General features: G+C 49.5%; 2 protein-coding genes across 4 annotated transcripts in view; one reads left to right on the top strand and one right to left on the bottom strand.

Annotated features, from left to right (window-relative positions):
- Positions 1-2,871, bottom strand: part of GPS1 (G protein pathway suppressor 1) — a 66,033-nt gene extending 63,162 nt beyond the window's left edge. The window contains exon 1 of one of the 2 annotated variants that reach the window (XM_073588133.1): positions 2,715-2,871. In XM_073588133.1, the coding sequence (XP_073444234.1) occupies positions 2,715-2,747 (33 nt within the window). In that variant the 5' untranslated portion in view covers positions 2,748-2,871. Of the gene's footprint in view, positions 1-2,517; positions 2,537-2,714 lie in introns of those variants that run through there. The other variant, XM_073588134.1, reaches the window with a different exon arrangement.
- A 29-nt stretch (positions 2,872-2,900) lies between these two features.
- RFNG (RFNG O-fucosylpeptide 3-beta-N-acetylglucosaminyltransferase) overlaps positions 2,901-14,514 on the top strand; it is a 46,050-nt gene continuing 34,436 nt past the window's right edge. Inside the window, exons 1-3 of one of the 2 annotated variants that reach the window (XM_073588136.1) lie at positions 2,901-3,106; positions 5,968-6,389; positions 7,144-7,192. In XM_073588136.1, coding sequence (XP_073444237.1) covers positions 6,021-6,389; positions 7,144-7,192 — 418 coding nt within the window. In that variant the 5' untranslated portion in view covers positions 2,901-3,106; positions 5,968-6,020. The remainder of the gene's footprint in view (positions 3,107-5,967; positions 6,390-7,143; positions 7,193-14,514) is intronic. The other variant, XM_073588135.1, reaches the window with a different exon arrangement.

Genomic DNA, 14,514 nt, shown 5'->3' with positions numbered 1-14,514 from the left:
TAGAATTAGACTTACCGGTAATTCGGTTTCTAGAAACCTTCCACGACACCACTATTTCCCTCCCTGTATTCTTGGACAAATTCTGAGAATCTTAAGGTAACCGATGCTATGGTAATCAGTTATAAGTCACTGGTGAGAGGGAGGTGGGAGGGACCTTTTAACCTCTTGTGCTTCCTGTCCCCCATTAGGGTGTGGAGACGACCTCCTCCTATGCTGTCGTGGAAGGTTTCTAGAAACCGAATTACCGGTAAGTCTAATTCTATTTTTGTGCTGCATGAAAGATCATCATTCTCGCTAATGCATCACGGTGTAAACAGGATTCTCCCTGTAGAGAACTATGGCAGCCTATGTGCACTCAGCAATCTAGTATAGATTGGTCATTAATATGCCAATTAAACATCAGTTGATCAATAAAATTTAGCCAATCATCAGTCGTATCATGCCGCTGGTCAGCGGGTAAACAGACCCTTTGTTTTTAAGTGTCTGAAACTTTTTGTAGTACAGCTGATTGACCAACTCTTTCCCGATATTGGACACACAGGCACTTTCAATGTCAGGTCCCTGTCTTTAATGCAGGATAAAGACGGCATTTTTCTGGCAGATGATGGCTGTAACACACACCCAGAATCTGGCTCTAACAGAATTTACAGTGCAACACTCCCTCCTACCCTCAGGATACTGAGATATTGATGGGTTGCTATGGCAGCCAGGGGTCTGCTAAAGAACCCTCTGTGGCTGTCAAGACAGTGGTCCTATGAAGACCTGAGGAAAATTGTAAATGCACAGCAATATTTATATAACTGCGTAGACCTCTTACTGACTACAGAGTCAAACATTTAAAAAGTGAAAACTGATACTTCAAAAGAGCGCAATAAAGGGTTAAAGAAATATATATTTATTCATTTAGATACACAAACAAGGTTAGCATTAATGTATTCACGCTACCCTGGAGAACCATACTGCCAAATCATTTTTGCAACAAAAACACAGTTGATGAATTACAATTTTTTTCACCGCACTTAGATTTTTTTCCCCCAGTTTCCAATATAGTGAAAGGTAAAATGAATGATGTCCTTCAAAACGGCAATTCGTCCAGCAAACATCAAGCTCTCGCACAGCTATATTGACGTAGAAATAAAAGTTATGACTCTTGAAAGAAGGGGAGGAAAAAAAAATCAATTGTTGAGCAAACCTGGAAAAATCACCTGGTCAGGAAGGTTTTAAAGGGAACCCGGTCACCTGATTTATGCTGCCCAAACCTCAGGCAGCAAGAATCAGAGTCTGGCTGCACAATTGGAGTTAGGTATATTTTTCTCTGAAACGTTCTAACATTTAAGCGAAGATGTATTTTAAAGATCTGGTCTTTTTTTTTCCCAGCTAGAGGTGACTGACAAGTCTCTCAGTATGGGAGAGACACCTGTCACTCACTTGCAGTCTTAGGAGATGACTGGGGGAGCCAAGCTAGTCTCGTCTTCTGCTATGGTCACTGGCTGAGCCTGTAAAGTATACTCTCAGAAATGCAGGAGGGTTTCGGAGAAAAAAATATACCTGGCTTCAGTAGTGAAGTCAGGCTTTGTCATGCTGTCAACAGTTTGGGCAGCATGAATCACGTGAGAGGTTCCCTTTAAAGAAAACCTGTCAGGAGATTCATAGTGCACAGGCAAGGTACCTGGTTTTCAAATGATTGTTTTACTATGAAATGAGCAGGGAATGGGGAAAAAAAATCATCTGGGCTGGTCTCTGATAGCCTTATCCAGTCATGATTAGCTCGACTGACAGCTCTATGGCTTCGTACTTAAGGGAGAGATCTGGAAACTAAGCCGAGATGTGATAGAAGATAGCAGGGGGCAGCCTCAATACCCCTTTCTCTCCATTCAGTACTCATTTCCTAGTCAAGCATAATTGTCTAACAGGGTCTCAAACTGAGCCACAAGCCGTGTGTCACATTTATGAAATAGTAACTAAGATTTCGTCCTGGCCTTTCATATTTAGCAGGCACTTGAATTGCCTGCAGATATATGGGTGTCTGGTGGATATGCCACCGATCGTGCCTAAGACATCAGAGTAAGGTTAGCACCTGCATGCTGAGCCACACATCTCCTACCACACCACAGTAAGGGATGAGCGGATAGATCAGGGTTTGTAGCACTTGTATATGCTCACATTACAATCAGCGACATTGTACACTGTCAGAGAACTTATCATGCAGACGTGTGATCGCCCGGCGAGGGGCAGCGAGCCGAGACCCCCTCTGATCAGAGAACGGAACATACAGAAGCGATCACCGGACACTACGCTTGGCTCCACAGAGTCTACAGCCGCATTATAGAAAACATGTCGTATCTAGGACAGTTATCTGTAGATCAGGAGAGACCCAGGATGAGAGCAGCATGCACACTACCAGGCAGCCATTCCCCAGATATATAAATAGCAGAGATGTGGAAGCACAGCGCCTTACAGAGCAGCAGCGCTCCCGGCATAGCATGGTCAGGCCCATAGACCTATGGGGGCAGTCACCTGCTGCAGTCTGTGCATGGTGTGCGCTCCCTCAGCAGCCACACACTAACACACCGCAGTCTAGCCATGACGGAGTATCAGCCCCGCCGTGTGCATGGGGCTGCAGGAGTGACAGGCCAGCTCCCGCCACCTTGCGCACACACGACTATGGCGGACTGTCACAAGTCACGCTGCGCTCATGCAGGGCGGCCTCTGACCTGCAGGTTGAAAACTTGCACCGGGAGAGGCATCTTCCCCTCGTTTTCCGTTGCTCCGACCAGGACCCACAAACTACTTCCGGGTTACGGGCCGCACACTTCCGGCGCAGGCTGTCAAGAGACCAGCGTCGTGACGTCATAACGCGAAGGCCAACGGTTAGAGCGTTGCAGTCACGTGATAGAAACTGCGTCAGTTTCGCTAGGGATGGCGTCACTGCTCGTACTCCGGCATCTCTGCGGTGTGTGCCGGGCTTCCTGAGCAGGAGAGGTCGCTGTGTGCAGGGACGGAGCTGCGGCTGCTTCTCCGGTGTGGAGGTGGCACTGTGCGTTGTATCAGGAGGCATAGCAGACAGTATGACAGTTCGTAGCTTTCTGCTCTGACGTCACTAAAGGTTATATTTCTTGACTTCTGTATCCAACATTCCCACAATAGTGTTTCTTCTCCTTATTGACCCCTATTACTCCTTATATTGCTGACTATTGTATACAGCCCCACTCAGTGCCCAAAGAAGTCAGTGTAGCCCAGGCCATGCTTCTCCTTTTTGGCCCCTATTACTCCTTATAGTGCTGACCATTGTACTCAGTGCCCATAGAAGTCAGTGTAGCCCTGGTCATGCTTCCCCTTATTGGCCCCTATTACTCCTTATAGTGCTGACCATTGTACCCAGTGCCCGTAGAAGTCAGTGTAGCCCAGGCCATGCTTCTCCTTATTAGCCCCTATTACTCCTTATAGTGCTGACCATTGTACTCAGTGCCCATAGAAGTCAGTGTAGCCCTGGTCATGCTTCTCCTTATTGGCCCCTATTACTCCTTATAGTGCTGACCATTGTACCCAGTGCCCGTAGAAGTCAGTGTAGCTCAGGCCATGCTTCTCCTTATTGGCCCCTATTACTCCTTATAGTGCTGACCATTGTACTCAGTGCCCATAGAAGTCAGTGTAGCCCTGGTCATGCTTCTCCTTATTGGCCCCTATTACTCCTTATAGTGCTGACCATTGTACCCAGTGCCCGTAGAAGTCAGTGTAGCCCAGGCCATGCTTCTACTTATTGGCCCCTATTACTCCTTATAGTGCTGACCATTGTACTCAGTGCCCATAGAAGTCAGTGTAGCCCTGGTCATGCTTCTCCTTATTGGCCCCTATTACTCCTTATAGTGCTGACCATTGTACTCAGTGCCCATAGAAGTCAGTGTAGCCCTGGTCATGCTTCTTATTGGCCCCTATTACTCCTTATAGTGCTGACCATTGTACTCAGTGCCCATAGAAGTCAGTGTAGCCCTGGTCATGCTTCTCCTTATTGGCCCCTATTACTCCTTATAGTGCTGACCATTGTACCCAGTGCCCGTAGAAGTCAGTGTAGCCCAGGCCATGCTTCTTATTGGCCCCTATTACTCCTTATAGTGCTGACCATTGTACTCAGTGCCCATAGAAGTCAGTGTAGCCCTGGTCATGCTTCTCCTTATTGGGCCCTATTACTCCTTATAGTGCTGACCATTGTACTCAGTGCCCATAGAAGTCAGTGTAGCCCTGGTCATGCTTCTCCTTATTGGCCCCTATTACTCCTTATAGTGCTGACCATTGTACTCAGTGCCCATAGAAGTCAGTGTAGCCCTGGTCATGCTTCTCCTTATTGGCCCCTATTACTCCTTATAGTGCTGACCATTGTACCCAGTGCCCATAGAAGTCACTGTAGCCCAGGCCATGCTTCTCCTTATTGGCCCCTATTACTCCTTATAGTGCTGACCATTGTACCCAGTGCCCGTAGAAGTCAGTGTAGCCCAGGCCATGCTTCTCCTTATTGGCCCCTATTACTCCTTATAGTGCTGACCATTGTACTCAGTGCCCATAGAAGTCAGTGTAGCCCTGGTCATGCTTCTTATTGGCCCCTATTACTCCTTATAGTGCAGACCATTGTACTCAGTGCCCATAGAAGTCAGTGTAGCCCTGGTCATGCTTCTCCTTATTGGCCCCTATTACTCCTTATAGTGCTGACCATTGTACCCAGTGCCCATAGAAGTCACTGTAGCCCAGGCCATGCTTCTCCTTATTGGCCCCTATTATTCCTTATATTGCTGACTATTGTATACAGCCCCACTCAGTGCCCATAGAAGTCACTGTAGCCCAGGCCATGCTTCTCCTTATTGGCCCCTATTACTCCTTATAGTGTTGACCATTGTACTCAGTGCCCATAGAAGTCACTGTAGCCCTGGTCATGCTTCTCCTTATTGGCCCCTATTACTCCTTATAGTGCTGACCATTGTACCCAGTGCTCATAGAAGTCACTGTAGCCCAGGCCATGCTTCTCCTTACTGGCCCCTATTGCTCCTTATAGTGCTGACCATTGTACCCAGTGCCCATAGAAGTCAGTGTAGCCCTGGTCATGCTTCTCCTTACTGGCCCCTATGACTCCTTATAGTGCTGACCATTGTACCCAGTGCCCATAGAAGTCACTGTAGCCCTGGTCATGCTTCTCCTTATTGGCCCCTATTACTCCTTATAGTGCTGACCATTGTACCCAGTGCCCATAGAAGTCAGTGTAGCCCTGGCCATGCTTCTCCTTATTGGCCCCTAATACTCCTTATAGTGCTGACCAGTATATACAGTGCCCACCATAGAAGTCACTGTAGCCCTGGTCATGCTTCTCCTTACTGGCCCCTATTACTCCTTATAGTGCTGACCATTGTACCCAGTGCCCATAGAAGTCAGTGTAGCCCTGGCCATGCTTCTCCTTATTGGCCCCTATTACTCCTTATAGTGCTGACCATTGTACCCAGTGCCCATAGAAGTCACTGTAGCCCTGGTCATGCTTCTCCTTATTGGCCCCTATTATTCCTTTTAGTGCTGACCATTGTACTCAGTGCCAATAGAAGTAACTGTAGCCCAGGTCATACTTCTTATTGGCCCCTAATACTCCTTATAGTGCTGACCAGTATATACAGTGCCCACCATAGAAGTCAGTGTAGCCCTGGCCTTGCTTCTCCTTACCTGGCCCCTATTACTCCTTATAGTGCTGACCATTGTACCCAGTGCCCATAGAAGTCACTGTAGCCCAGGTCATACTTCTCCTTATTGCCCCCTATTACTCCTTATAGTGCTGACCAGTGTATACAGTGCCCATAGAAGTCAGTGTAGCCCTGGCCTTGCTTCTCCTTTGAAGTGAGTCACAGCTCTTTCCCAGCGTTGATTGCGTTTTCCCTTGAAACGTGTAGGGTGGGAATAATCCCATTTCTGCCATTAATGCTTTCTGGTCTTCAGTGTCTGCGATGCCTGTGCTGGCGGAGTGCGGATCACCCCCAGAGGGCTGAAGAATGAAGATCTCCTGTGTAGGGCTGACAAAAATCTGCTTCCTGCTCTGCGTGTGTGGATGTGTCGTGTTCTTCCTGCTTCTTCCATGGATGAAGCAAGGTTTTCTGAAGCTTCACCCGCTCCTTCCTTGTAACATCACCTGCGGCAGCTGGTACTTTCAGTCTCCGCTGGAAGTTGTCAGAATGTCTCCACATGGCCACAGTAGTGTCCTCCAGAGAGGGAAGAGCCACAGAGCACAGGAGGACCCTGCTGACTTACGGGAGCCGCTGCACCTTAAAGATATATTCATAGCAGTGAAGACCACCAGGAAATATCACAGACGGCGTGTAGATCTTCTCCTACAGACCTGGATCTCTCAGGCCAAGGAGCAGGTGAGGGACATGGGGCCCTATTCATCATTTGAAGGGTTTTTTTTTTTGTTTTGTGTCAAATTCACCCAAATTGTACACACAGTTCATGAGTTTGGCTCAAAGGCAAGAATTATTTTTTTTTTTTTTTTTAATCTGAAGCCAGTTTTGTGACCTTTTTAGCATAATAAGTTGCAAAACTGTTATAAAATTCCTGAATTACATAAATTATGCAAGAGGAGGACTTGAACTCTATAGCACCACCTGTTTGAAGCAGCCATCCTAAAAGTCCCAATCGACCCTTTAATGAGTCTTGCAATATGACTTAGGATAAAAGCCAAATCACTCGCTCAATTTGCAGACAGTGTTTTGGGGGTATTGACTCTCGTCAGTGAAAAGTATGAGAACTGATTTGGCTAGGTGAGAGGCTCTGGACTGAGGTCTAAGGGGTAATGGATCTCCTTGTGAAGAGTGACATACCACCTCTGGCTTGCCAGAACTGAATTACATAAAATCACTCCAAGGAAGGAGACTTGTGTACATTGGCAATAAATTTAGCAACTTATTAAAAAGGTGCAATTGACTAATTGGGGAAAAAAGCCATTGAAAACGCTACCATGCCCACAGTGGTGAACTAAACAAACACATCTAAAAAAAAAAGGCTCAAATTCAAAGAGAGATTTTGTGCAAACAGGAAAAAAGGTGCAAATACAACAACGAATAGGGTCCATATTATTTGTACAGTATCATACTAAAATATCATTTTGTGTCCTCACAGACCTTCATCTTCACGGATTGGGAAGACAAAGAGCTGCGGCAGAAAGCAGGTAAGAGTTCAGACTGTGTTGGTAAACTGCATTACAGACTAAAATTCACCATGTATCTGAATATTACACCTACCCAAGTAGGCGAATTATCATCTAACCACAGGAGACTCCTGGAGCCTGAGACCTGGGCTCTGAAATAGAATAGAGCAGTGGCCACACACTACTGTGCCATCACCATCTGTAGTCCTCCCGGACATGGCCGAGTACAGGACATATAGCGAATAGCCATGAATAGAGCATTTTGGAGCCCTATTCCCAAGTGAGGACAACCTTTTTAAGTGTGTAGTTTTTTTCCATAAACTTTTAGGGCATGTAAAAAAAACACAAAAAAGTAAGCATGCCAGAATTTGATCAATTTGATCCATTTACCAGGACCTCCCCTTTGGGCTCGTGCACAGGACCGATTTTCTTGTACAAGTATTATCTGTGGTTTTCACAGATGGAACTTGTACTATGATATTCTATGGGGCTGTGCACATGTCCAATTTGTTTGTCTTTTTACTCTGATTCTGTGTTCTGCAGAGAAAATCTGAGTCATATCCGCTTTTGATCCAGTTGTCAGATTAAAATCGACAATGCAAGTTTATGGGTTTGTGAATAAAATCGATCTGCTCTCGGATGATATTGTAGTGTGGTCCGATTTTCATAAACTGAGTGGAGAAACTTTTTTTTTTTTTTGTTTGTTTGATCAGAATAATCCAAATGTTTATCAGTGATTGTCATGAATGAAATACTTGTCCATTATAATCTACTGCGCTGTTCACATGTACGTTTTTTTTTATGACTAATCGTATGTCCATGCAGAAATCACAGAGGCATGTTGTGGTGTGGTTTCTTTTAGGCCGGTTTCACATTTGCATTTAGGGCCGTAGCGTCGGCCTGAGCACGGCCGCCGCTAAGCCCCGCCCCCTGTTGCGCCTCCGCCGGTAGCTCCGGCTACGGGCGCATGACGCTGCATGCGTCCTGCGTCCCCTATCTTTATCACTGGCGACGCAGGTCGTGCGCATTGTGAGTTTGGCGGCGCATGCGTCCTTTTGACGGTGCGCCGACCAGCGCCAAGCGCAACCTGTTGCAATTTGGTTGCGCTCGGCGCACCCTCAAAAGGATGCATGCGCCGCCAAACGCATACTGCGCACGGCCTGCGTCCCCAGTGATAAAGATAGGGGACGCATGCAGCGTCATGCACCCGTAGGCGGAGCTACCGGCGGGGGCGGGGCTTAGTGGCGGCCATGCGCAGCCCGACGCTGCGGTCGTAAACGCTAATGTGAAACTAGCCTTACTCTGTCGCCTCATTGGGGGACACAGAACCATGGGTGTTATGCTGCTGTCGACTAGGAGGCGACACTATGCATAATCTGAAAAAGATTAACTATGGCTCCTCCTCTGCAGTATACACCCCTGGAAGGCGTCAGCCTTCTCCAGTTTTTGCTTAGTGTCGCAAGGAGGCACACCTAAAGAATTTTTCTTTTTCTCCGTTTTTTTTTTTTTCTTCCGGATGACAGATGAAGAAAAGTGGGTCCCCTCAGTGAGACTCCCGGCATGGCTCCTTCCTCAGCCCCCTTTTATGGGGTGCCCAGTTGAAGTTGAGATGACGGTTCCCCATGTCGCTCCTTCCCCAGTCCTGCGGGTGCTAGTTCGAAGTTGAGACCCCCCTCCTTCCCGAATTCCTTATGGTCTTGGGTTGAGGTCGAGGCGAGGAAGAAGCCCCCTGACTGTGACAGCAGCACCCTCCCTAATCCGCCTCTGGGGGTATTAGGTTGAGATGCCGCAGGTAGGGTCTGTCCATGGAAACGTGCGCAGCATCCAGGGACCCCAGCCAGCTGTTAAAATCCGACTCTCCGCCCCCCGGATGACAAATATGACACTCCACAGTATCATAGAAGGGGCGGATCGAGGCAGAAAGGGCGCGCTTTTACATGGCCCTGCGTGCCCTTTTCAGCTCTCCGCCCCCTTCTTCTCCCTCCTCATCTCCTCGGCAGCCATCTTCGCTGCAGCAGACGCCGTCTCTTACAGCAGCAGCGACGCCAGCAGTCTCCGGGGGGCACAGGACTGTGAATTGTCAGCGCTGGACCTAGGGGCACACTGGAGGGGTAAGATCACAGCCGGGTTCTCTTTACTCGGCTGTGAATCCATATTACCTACAAGGTTTTTCCTATAGTCTCCCCTGTGTAGTCACCCCTGTACAGTCCTCTGCTAGCCAGTCTCTGTGCACTATGCCGGGCTCAAGGAAAAGAACCAGGCAGGACTGTTTTTATGCTTTCTGCACAGCCTGCAAAGCCACTCTCCCATGTGGCAGCACGTACCCGCACTGCAAGGATTGTATCCAAAATACTGGGTCAGAGCCCCAGGAAGCCCCTATCATTCCCCTATCATTGCTTCAGCAGCTGCTACCACGCCGGAATGGGCTACCCAGATGTCGCAGGCTATGACACAGTCCATAGATAACCTGACCTCCACATTACTCCAGGCTCTGCAGGGTCATGTCTCTGCTATGAGTGTTACCCAGCAAAGGGACAGCTCCACCCAGGGACAGGCTGTTTCTGGCTCTCCCAGACATAAGCGGACCCACACGTCGCGTTCCTATGCGTCATCCCATAGCACACGGTCATCCCCCTCCAGGGAGAGACACCGTAGTTCCAGGTCACCTAGACCGTCCCCTACCAGAGACAGACAACACAGATCTCCGCAAGAAGACCTCCACCCCAGCTCACCCACCAGGGAACGCCTGAGCGATACACAGGATTCGGAAGGCATCTGTGACTCCGACTCAGACAATGAGACAGCGAGATCTCTGGTCCCTTGTCCCCCTAGCAACACAGCGCTAGTTGAGGACATAATCTCTTCCATCCATCGGGTGCTGGACTTTTCCGATCCAACCCCGGAAGTCCCAGAACACAAGATTTGCTTTGAAGGTGTTCTGAAACCACCTAAGGTTTTCACTAACCACCCGGAATTTCAAACAATCCTTACTAAGCAGTTTTCGCAGCCTGATAAGAAATTCACCAATTGCAAATATTTAGAGGCTAGGTACCCCTTCCCACAAAAAGACACCAAGCAGTGGACAGATCAACCTGAAGTGGACCCCCAGTCTCTAGACTAGCAGCACAGACCCTCCTCTCACTGCCAGATAGCTGAACCCTCAGGGACGCAGCAGACCGACAGGTAGAACGCATGGCTCATTCAGTGTTTGAAGCGGCAGGGGCCTCCCTGGCTCCCGCTTTCGCTTCAGTTTGGGCAGCAAAGGCCATTCTGGCTTGGGCCAAAGCATTGCAAGATGGCCTTCAAACTTCAAATCCTGAGCTGTCGGACCAAGCGGTTCAAATAGCAGTAGTAGCAGATTACATGCTTCATGCAGCCCTTGACTTCGCAAGAGGTGTAGCAGGGATAGCAGCAAACGCCATCACAATTCGGCGTATCCTCTGGCTGCGGGAATGGATAGCGGATGCGGTCTCAAAGAAATCCCTCACGCATCTCCCGTACTGCAGTGGACGGCTTTTCGGTGAAAAGTTGGACACAATGATATCCAACGCCACTGGGGGTAAGAGTACCTCTCTCCCTCAACTAAGACCTAAACGCACGTTTAAACGGCGTAACCAAACTCGATTCCGATCCTTTCGCAATTCTTCGAGCTGGTCTGTCTCACGCCCAGCATAAAATCGTAACCGCTCTCCACGCAGGGACAACACACGGGCGGCGCAGAGGCCGGACAGGACCTGGCAGTCGAAAGCAAGCCAGGCGAAGCCCAAAGGAGGAAAACCTCAGAATTTCGCCTCATCATGACTCACGAATTCCGGAAGACACCCCACCAGTAGGCGGACGACTTCTACTCTTTCAGCAAGTCTGGCTGCCTATTACAGAAGACAGGTGGGCCAAGGAAATAGTGTCTTCCGGATACAAGATAGAGTTCACTTCCAGTCCTCCGAACCGGTTCTTCCTCTCTGTTCCACCAAAACCGCCAGACAAGGCTCGTGCCTTTCACCAGGCAATCTCCTCTCTCCTTCAAACAGGAGTCGTAGTACCGCTTCCCACAACCGAATGCTTCCGAGGGTTCTACTCCAATCTATTCGTAGTGCCCAAGAAAGGAGGCAGCGTCCGGCCCATACTAGACCTAAAACAACTCAACAAATATGTGCGAGTCCGTCATTTTGGGAATGGAGTCCCTTCGGTCCATCATTGCGTCCATGGAGCAGGGAGAATATCTCGCTTCCATAGACATACAAGACGCATACCTGCATATACCAATTGCTCCCGCCTATCAAAGATTTCTCAGGTTCGCGATCAACCGCTACCAGTTCGTGGCTCTCCCGTTCGGACTCGCCACGGCTCCCAGGACGTTTACCAAGATCATGGCAGCCACCATGGACATTCTACACTCCAGAGGCATTGTAGTCGTTCCATACCTGGACAACCTTCTCATCAAGAATTCCACCATCAAGGACAGCGAAGTCAGCGTCTCAATCACAATCGACACTCTGAGTCGACTGGGCTGGTTAGTCAACTTACAAAAGTCATCGACTACCCCGAGTCAGTCCCTGACCTTCCTAGGGATGCTATTCGACACCTCCATGGGTCTGGTGCTCCTTCCCAGGGGCAAGGCACTGGCTCTTCGTCTGGGAGTTCGCATACTCCTCCGCAATCCTCCCCGATCTCTCCGGTTTGCCATGAGAGTCCTCGGCAGGATGGCAGCAGCGATGGAGGCAGTACCATTTGCCCAGTTTCACCTCAGGCCTCTTCAACTAGCCATCCTCAATCTTGGGAGAGGAATCCCTTCTCCCTCGACAGGGAGTTCCGGCTGATATCGTCGACCAGGAGGTCCCTACACTGGTGGCTCAAGCCAACTTCGCTTGCAAGGGGAAAATCCTTTCTCTCAGGTCAATGGAAGGTCCTGACCACCGATGCAAGGCTGACAGGTTTGGGTGCGGTGCACCTACATCACAGGGCACAAGGCAAGTGGTCACCAGTGGAAGCGACCTTGCCCGTCAATATCCTGGAAATTCGGGCCATCTTCCTGGCACTGAGAGCTTTTCATTACTTGCTGGCAGCCTCCCATATCAGGATACAGTTGGACAATGCCACGGCGGTGGCATATGTGAATCACCAAGGCGGGACCCGCAGTACCCAAGCGATGAGAGATGTGGCACACATCCTCCACTGGGTGGAAGGCACGAGGTCGGTACTCTCTGCAGTCCACATTCCGGGTGTGGACAACTGGGAAGCAGACTTCCTCAGCAGACAAGGAATGGACTCGGGGGGTGAAATTTTTCACCAGCTCTGCCATCGCTGGGGGACCCTGGACGTGGACCTAATGGCATCCCATCTCAATGCCAAGGTCTCCAATTTCATGGCCAGGACACGCGACCCGCGGTCGCTCGGAGCGGATGCCCTGGTTCAGGACTGGACCCAGTTCCAGCTTCTGTACATTTTTCCACCCCTCCCCCAGATCTCCAGAGTCGTGAGGAACATCAAACAAGAGGGAGTTCCAACCATCCTGATCGCGCCGGACTGGCCCAGACGTACATGGTACGCCGACATCGTGCAACTCGCAGCAGACGCCCCCTGGTGTCTCCCCGACCGTCACGACCTTCTGTCACAAGGTCCGTTCTACCATCAACTCAGGGGCTCTCAATTTGACAGCGTGACCCTTGAAACCTGGGTTCTAACCCAGGCAGGGCTCTCACTGGATGTCATTACGACCATGATCAGGGCAAGGAAGCCAGCCTCCGCCAAGATTTATTACCGTACCTGGAGAGCTTTTTTTTTTTTTTTTTTTTTACCTGGTGCAAATCTCGCGGACAGGTTCCACTCCCTTATTCTGTCCCGAAGGTACTTGGGTTTCTTCAATCAGGCCTGGACGCCAGGCTATCCCTAGGCTCGCTTAAGAGCCAGGTGTCAGCGCTCTCAGTGCTCTTTCAGAGGCGCATCGCTAACAAGCCGCAAGTAAGGACCTTTCTCCAGGGGGTTTCCCGATTGGTTCCCCCCTACAGACGTCCACTGGAAACGTGGGACCTCAGCCTGGTCCTGACAGCATTGCAGGCACCACCTTTCGAACCCCTTAAGGAAGTCCCACTCCGCATTCTATCACAGAAAGTGTTTTTTCTGGTGGCAATCACCTCACTTCGCAGGGTGTCTGAATTGTCAGCACTCTCCTGCAGACGGACCTTCCTAGCCTTTCACCAGGACATGGTGGTTCTCCGTACAGTCCCATCCTTCCTTCCGAAGGTTGTGTCCAACTTCCACCTCAATGAGGAAATTTCACTGCCATCCCTTTGCCCGGTTCCGGTTCATAGAGTGGAGAAGGCTCTGCATACGCTTGACCTCGTCAGGGCATTGCGTATATACGTGTCTAGAACTGCACCCTTCCGGAAGTCTGATTCCCTTTTCCTTCTTCCAGAAGGCGTTCGAAAGGGTCTGCCGGCTTCCAAAGCTACCCTTGCCAGGTGGATCAAATCCACCATGCAAGAGGCTTACTGCCATAACAATTCTCCTCTTCCGGCCGGTATCACGGCACACTCTACGCTGGCAGTAGGGGCCTCATGGGCCATTCGGCACTAGGCTTCGGCACAAGTGTGTAAGGCGGCCACTTGAACTAGCCTACACACGTTTACGAAACACTACAGTGTCCATACCCAGTCCTCAGCGGATGCAAGCCTGGGTAGATGGGTTCTGCAGGCAGCAGTGCCTCAAGTTTAGGGACCTGCTAGCACAATATTCGTCCATTGCTTTCCACCCAGGGACTGCTTTGGGACGTCCAATGGTTCTGTGTCCCCCAATGAGGCGACAGAGTAAAGGAGATTTTTGTGTACTCACCGTAAAGTCTTTCTCTTAGCCTCTAATTGGGGGACACAGCTCCCACCCTGTTGCCCTTACGGGCCGTTGTTTACAGTTGAGTTCTCATATTGTTCTTTGAGCTCGTACATAGTTGCCTTCTTACAGGCATGGTTATGTCGTTTCTGTTACGTTCCTCCTAATGCTTTTGCACAAAACTGGAGAAGGCTGACGCCGTCCAGGGGTGTATACTGCAGAGGAGGAGCCAAAGTTAATCCTTTTCAGATTATGCATAGTGTTGCCTCCTAGTCGACAGCAGCATAACACCCATTGTTCTGTGTCCCCCCAATTAGAGGCTGAGAGATTTTACGGTGAGTACACACAAATCTTTTTTTTATTATCAGTATCACGGATGAACGTCCTCCATTCAAGTCTATAATTCGGGGTTTCCAATCATCCAGAGAAATTCCTGGAGAGTCCGTAAAAATAAGAGCACTTTTTTCCCCTGTGTATATATACTAGCTGAAGAGCCCGGCGCTGCCCGGGCATAGTAACTA

This window comes from Dendrobates tinctorius, unplaced genomic scaffold (assembly GCF_039654945.1).
Source record: "Dendrobates tinctorius isolate UK_male_01 unplaced genomic scaffold, ASM3965494v1 ptg000103l, whole genome shotgun sequence".
Classification (NCBI taxonomy): Eukaryota; Metazoa; Chordata; class Amphibia; order Anura; family Dendrobatidae; genus Dendrobates; species Dendrobates tinctorius.
Note: the sequence above shows the minus strand (reverse complement) of the source record. Positions and strands in the feature narration are given on the sequence as shown.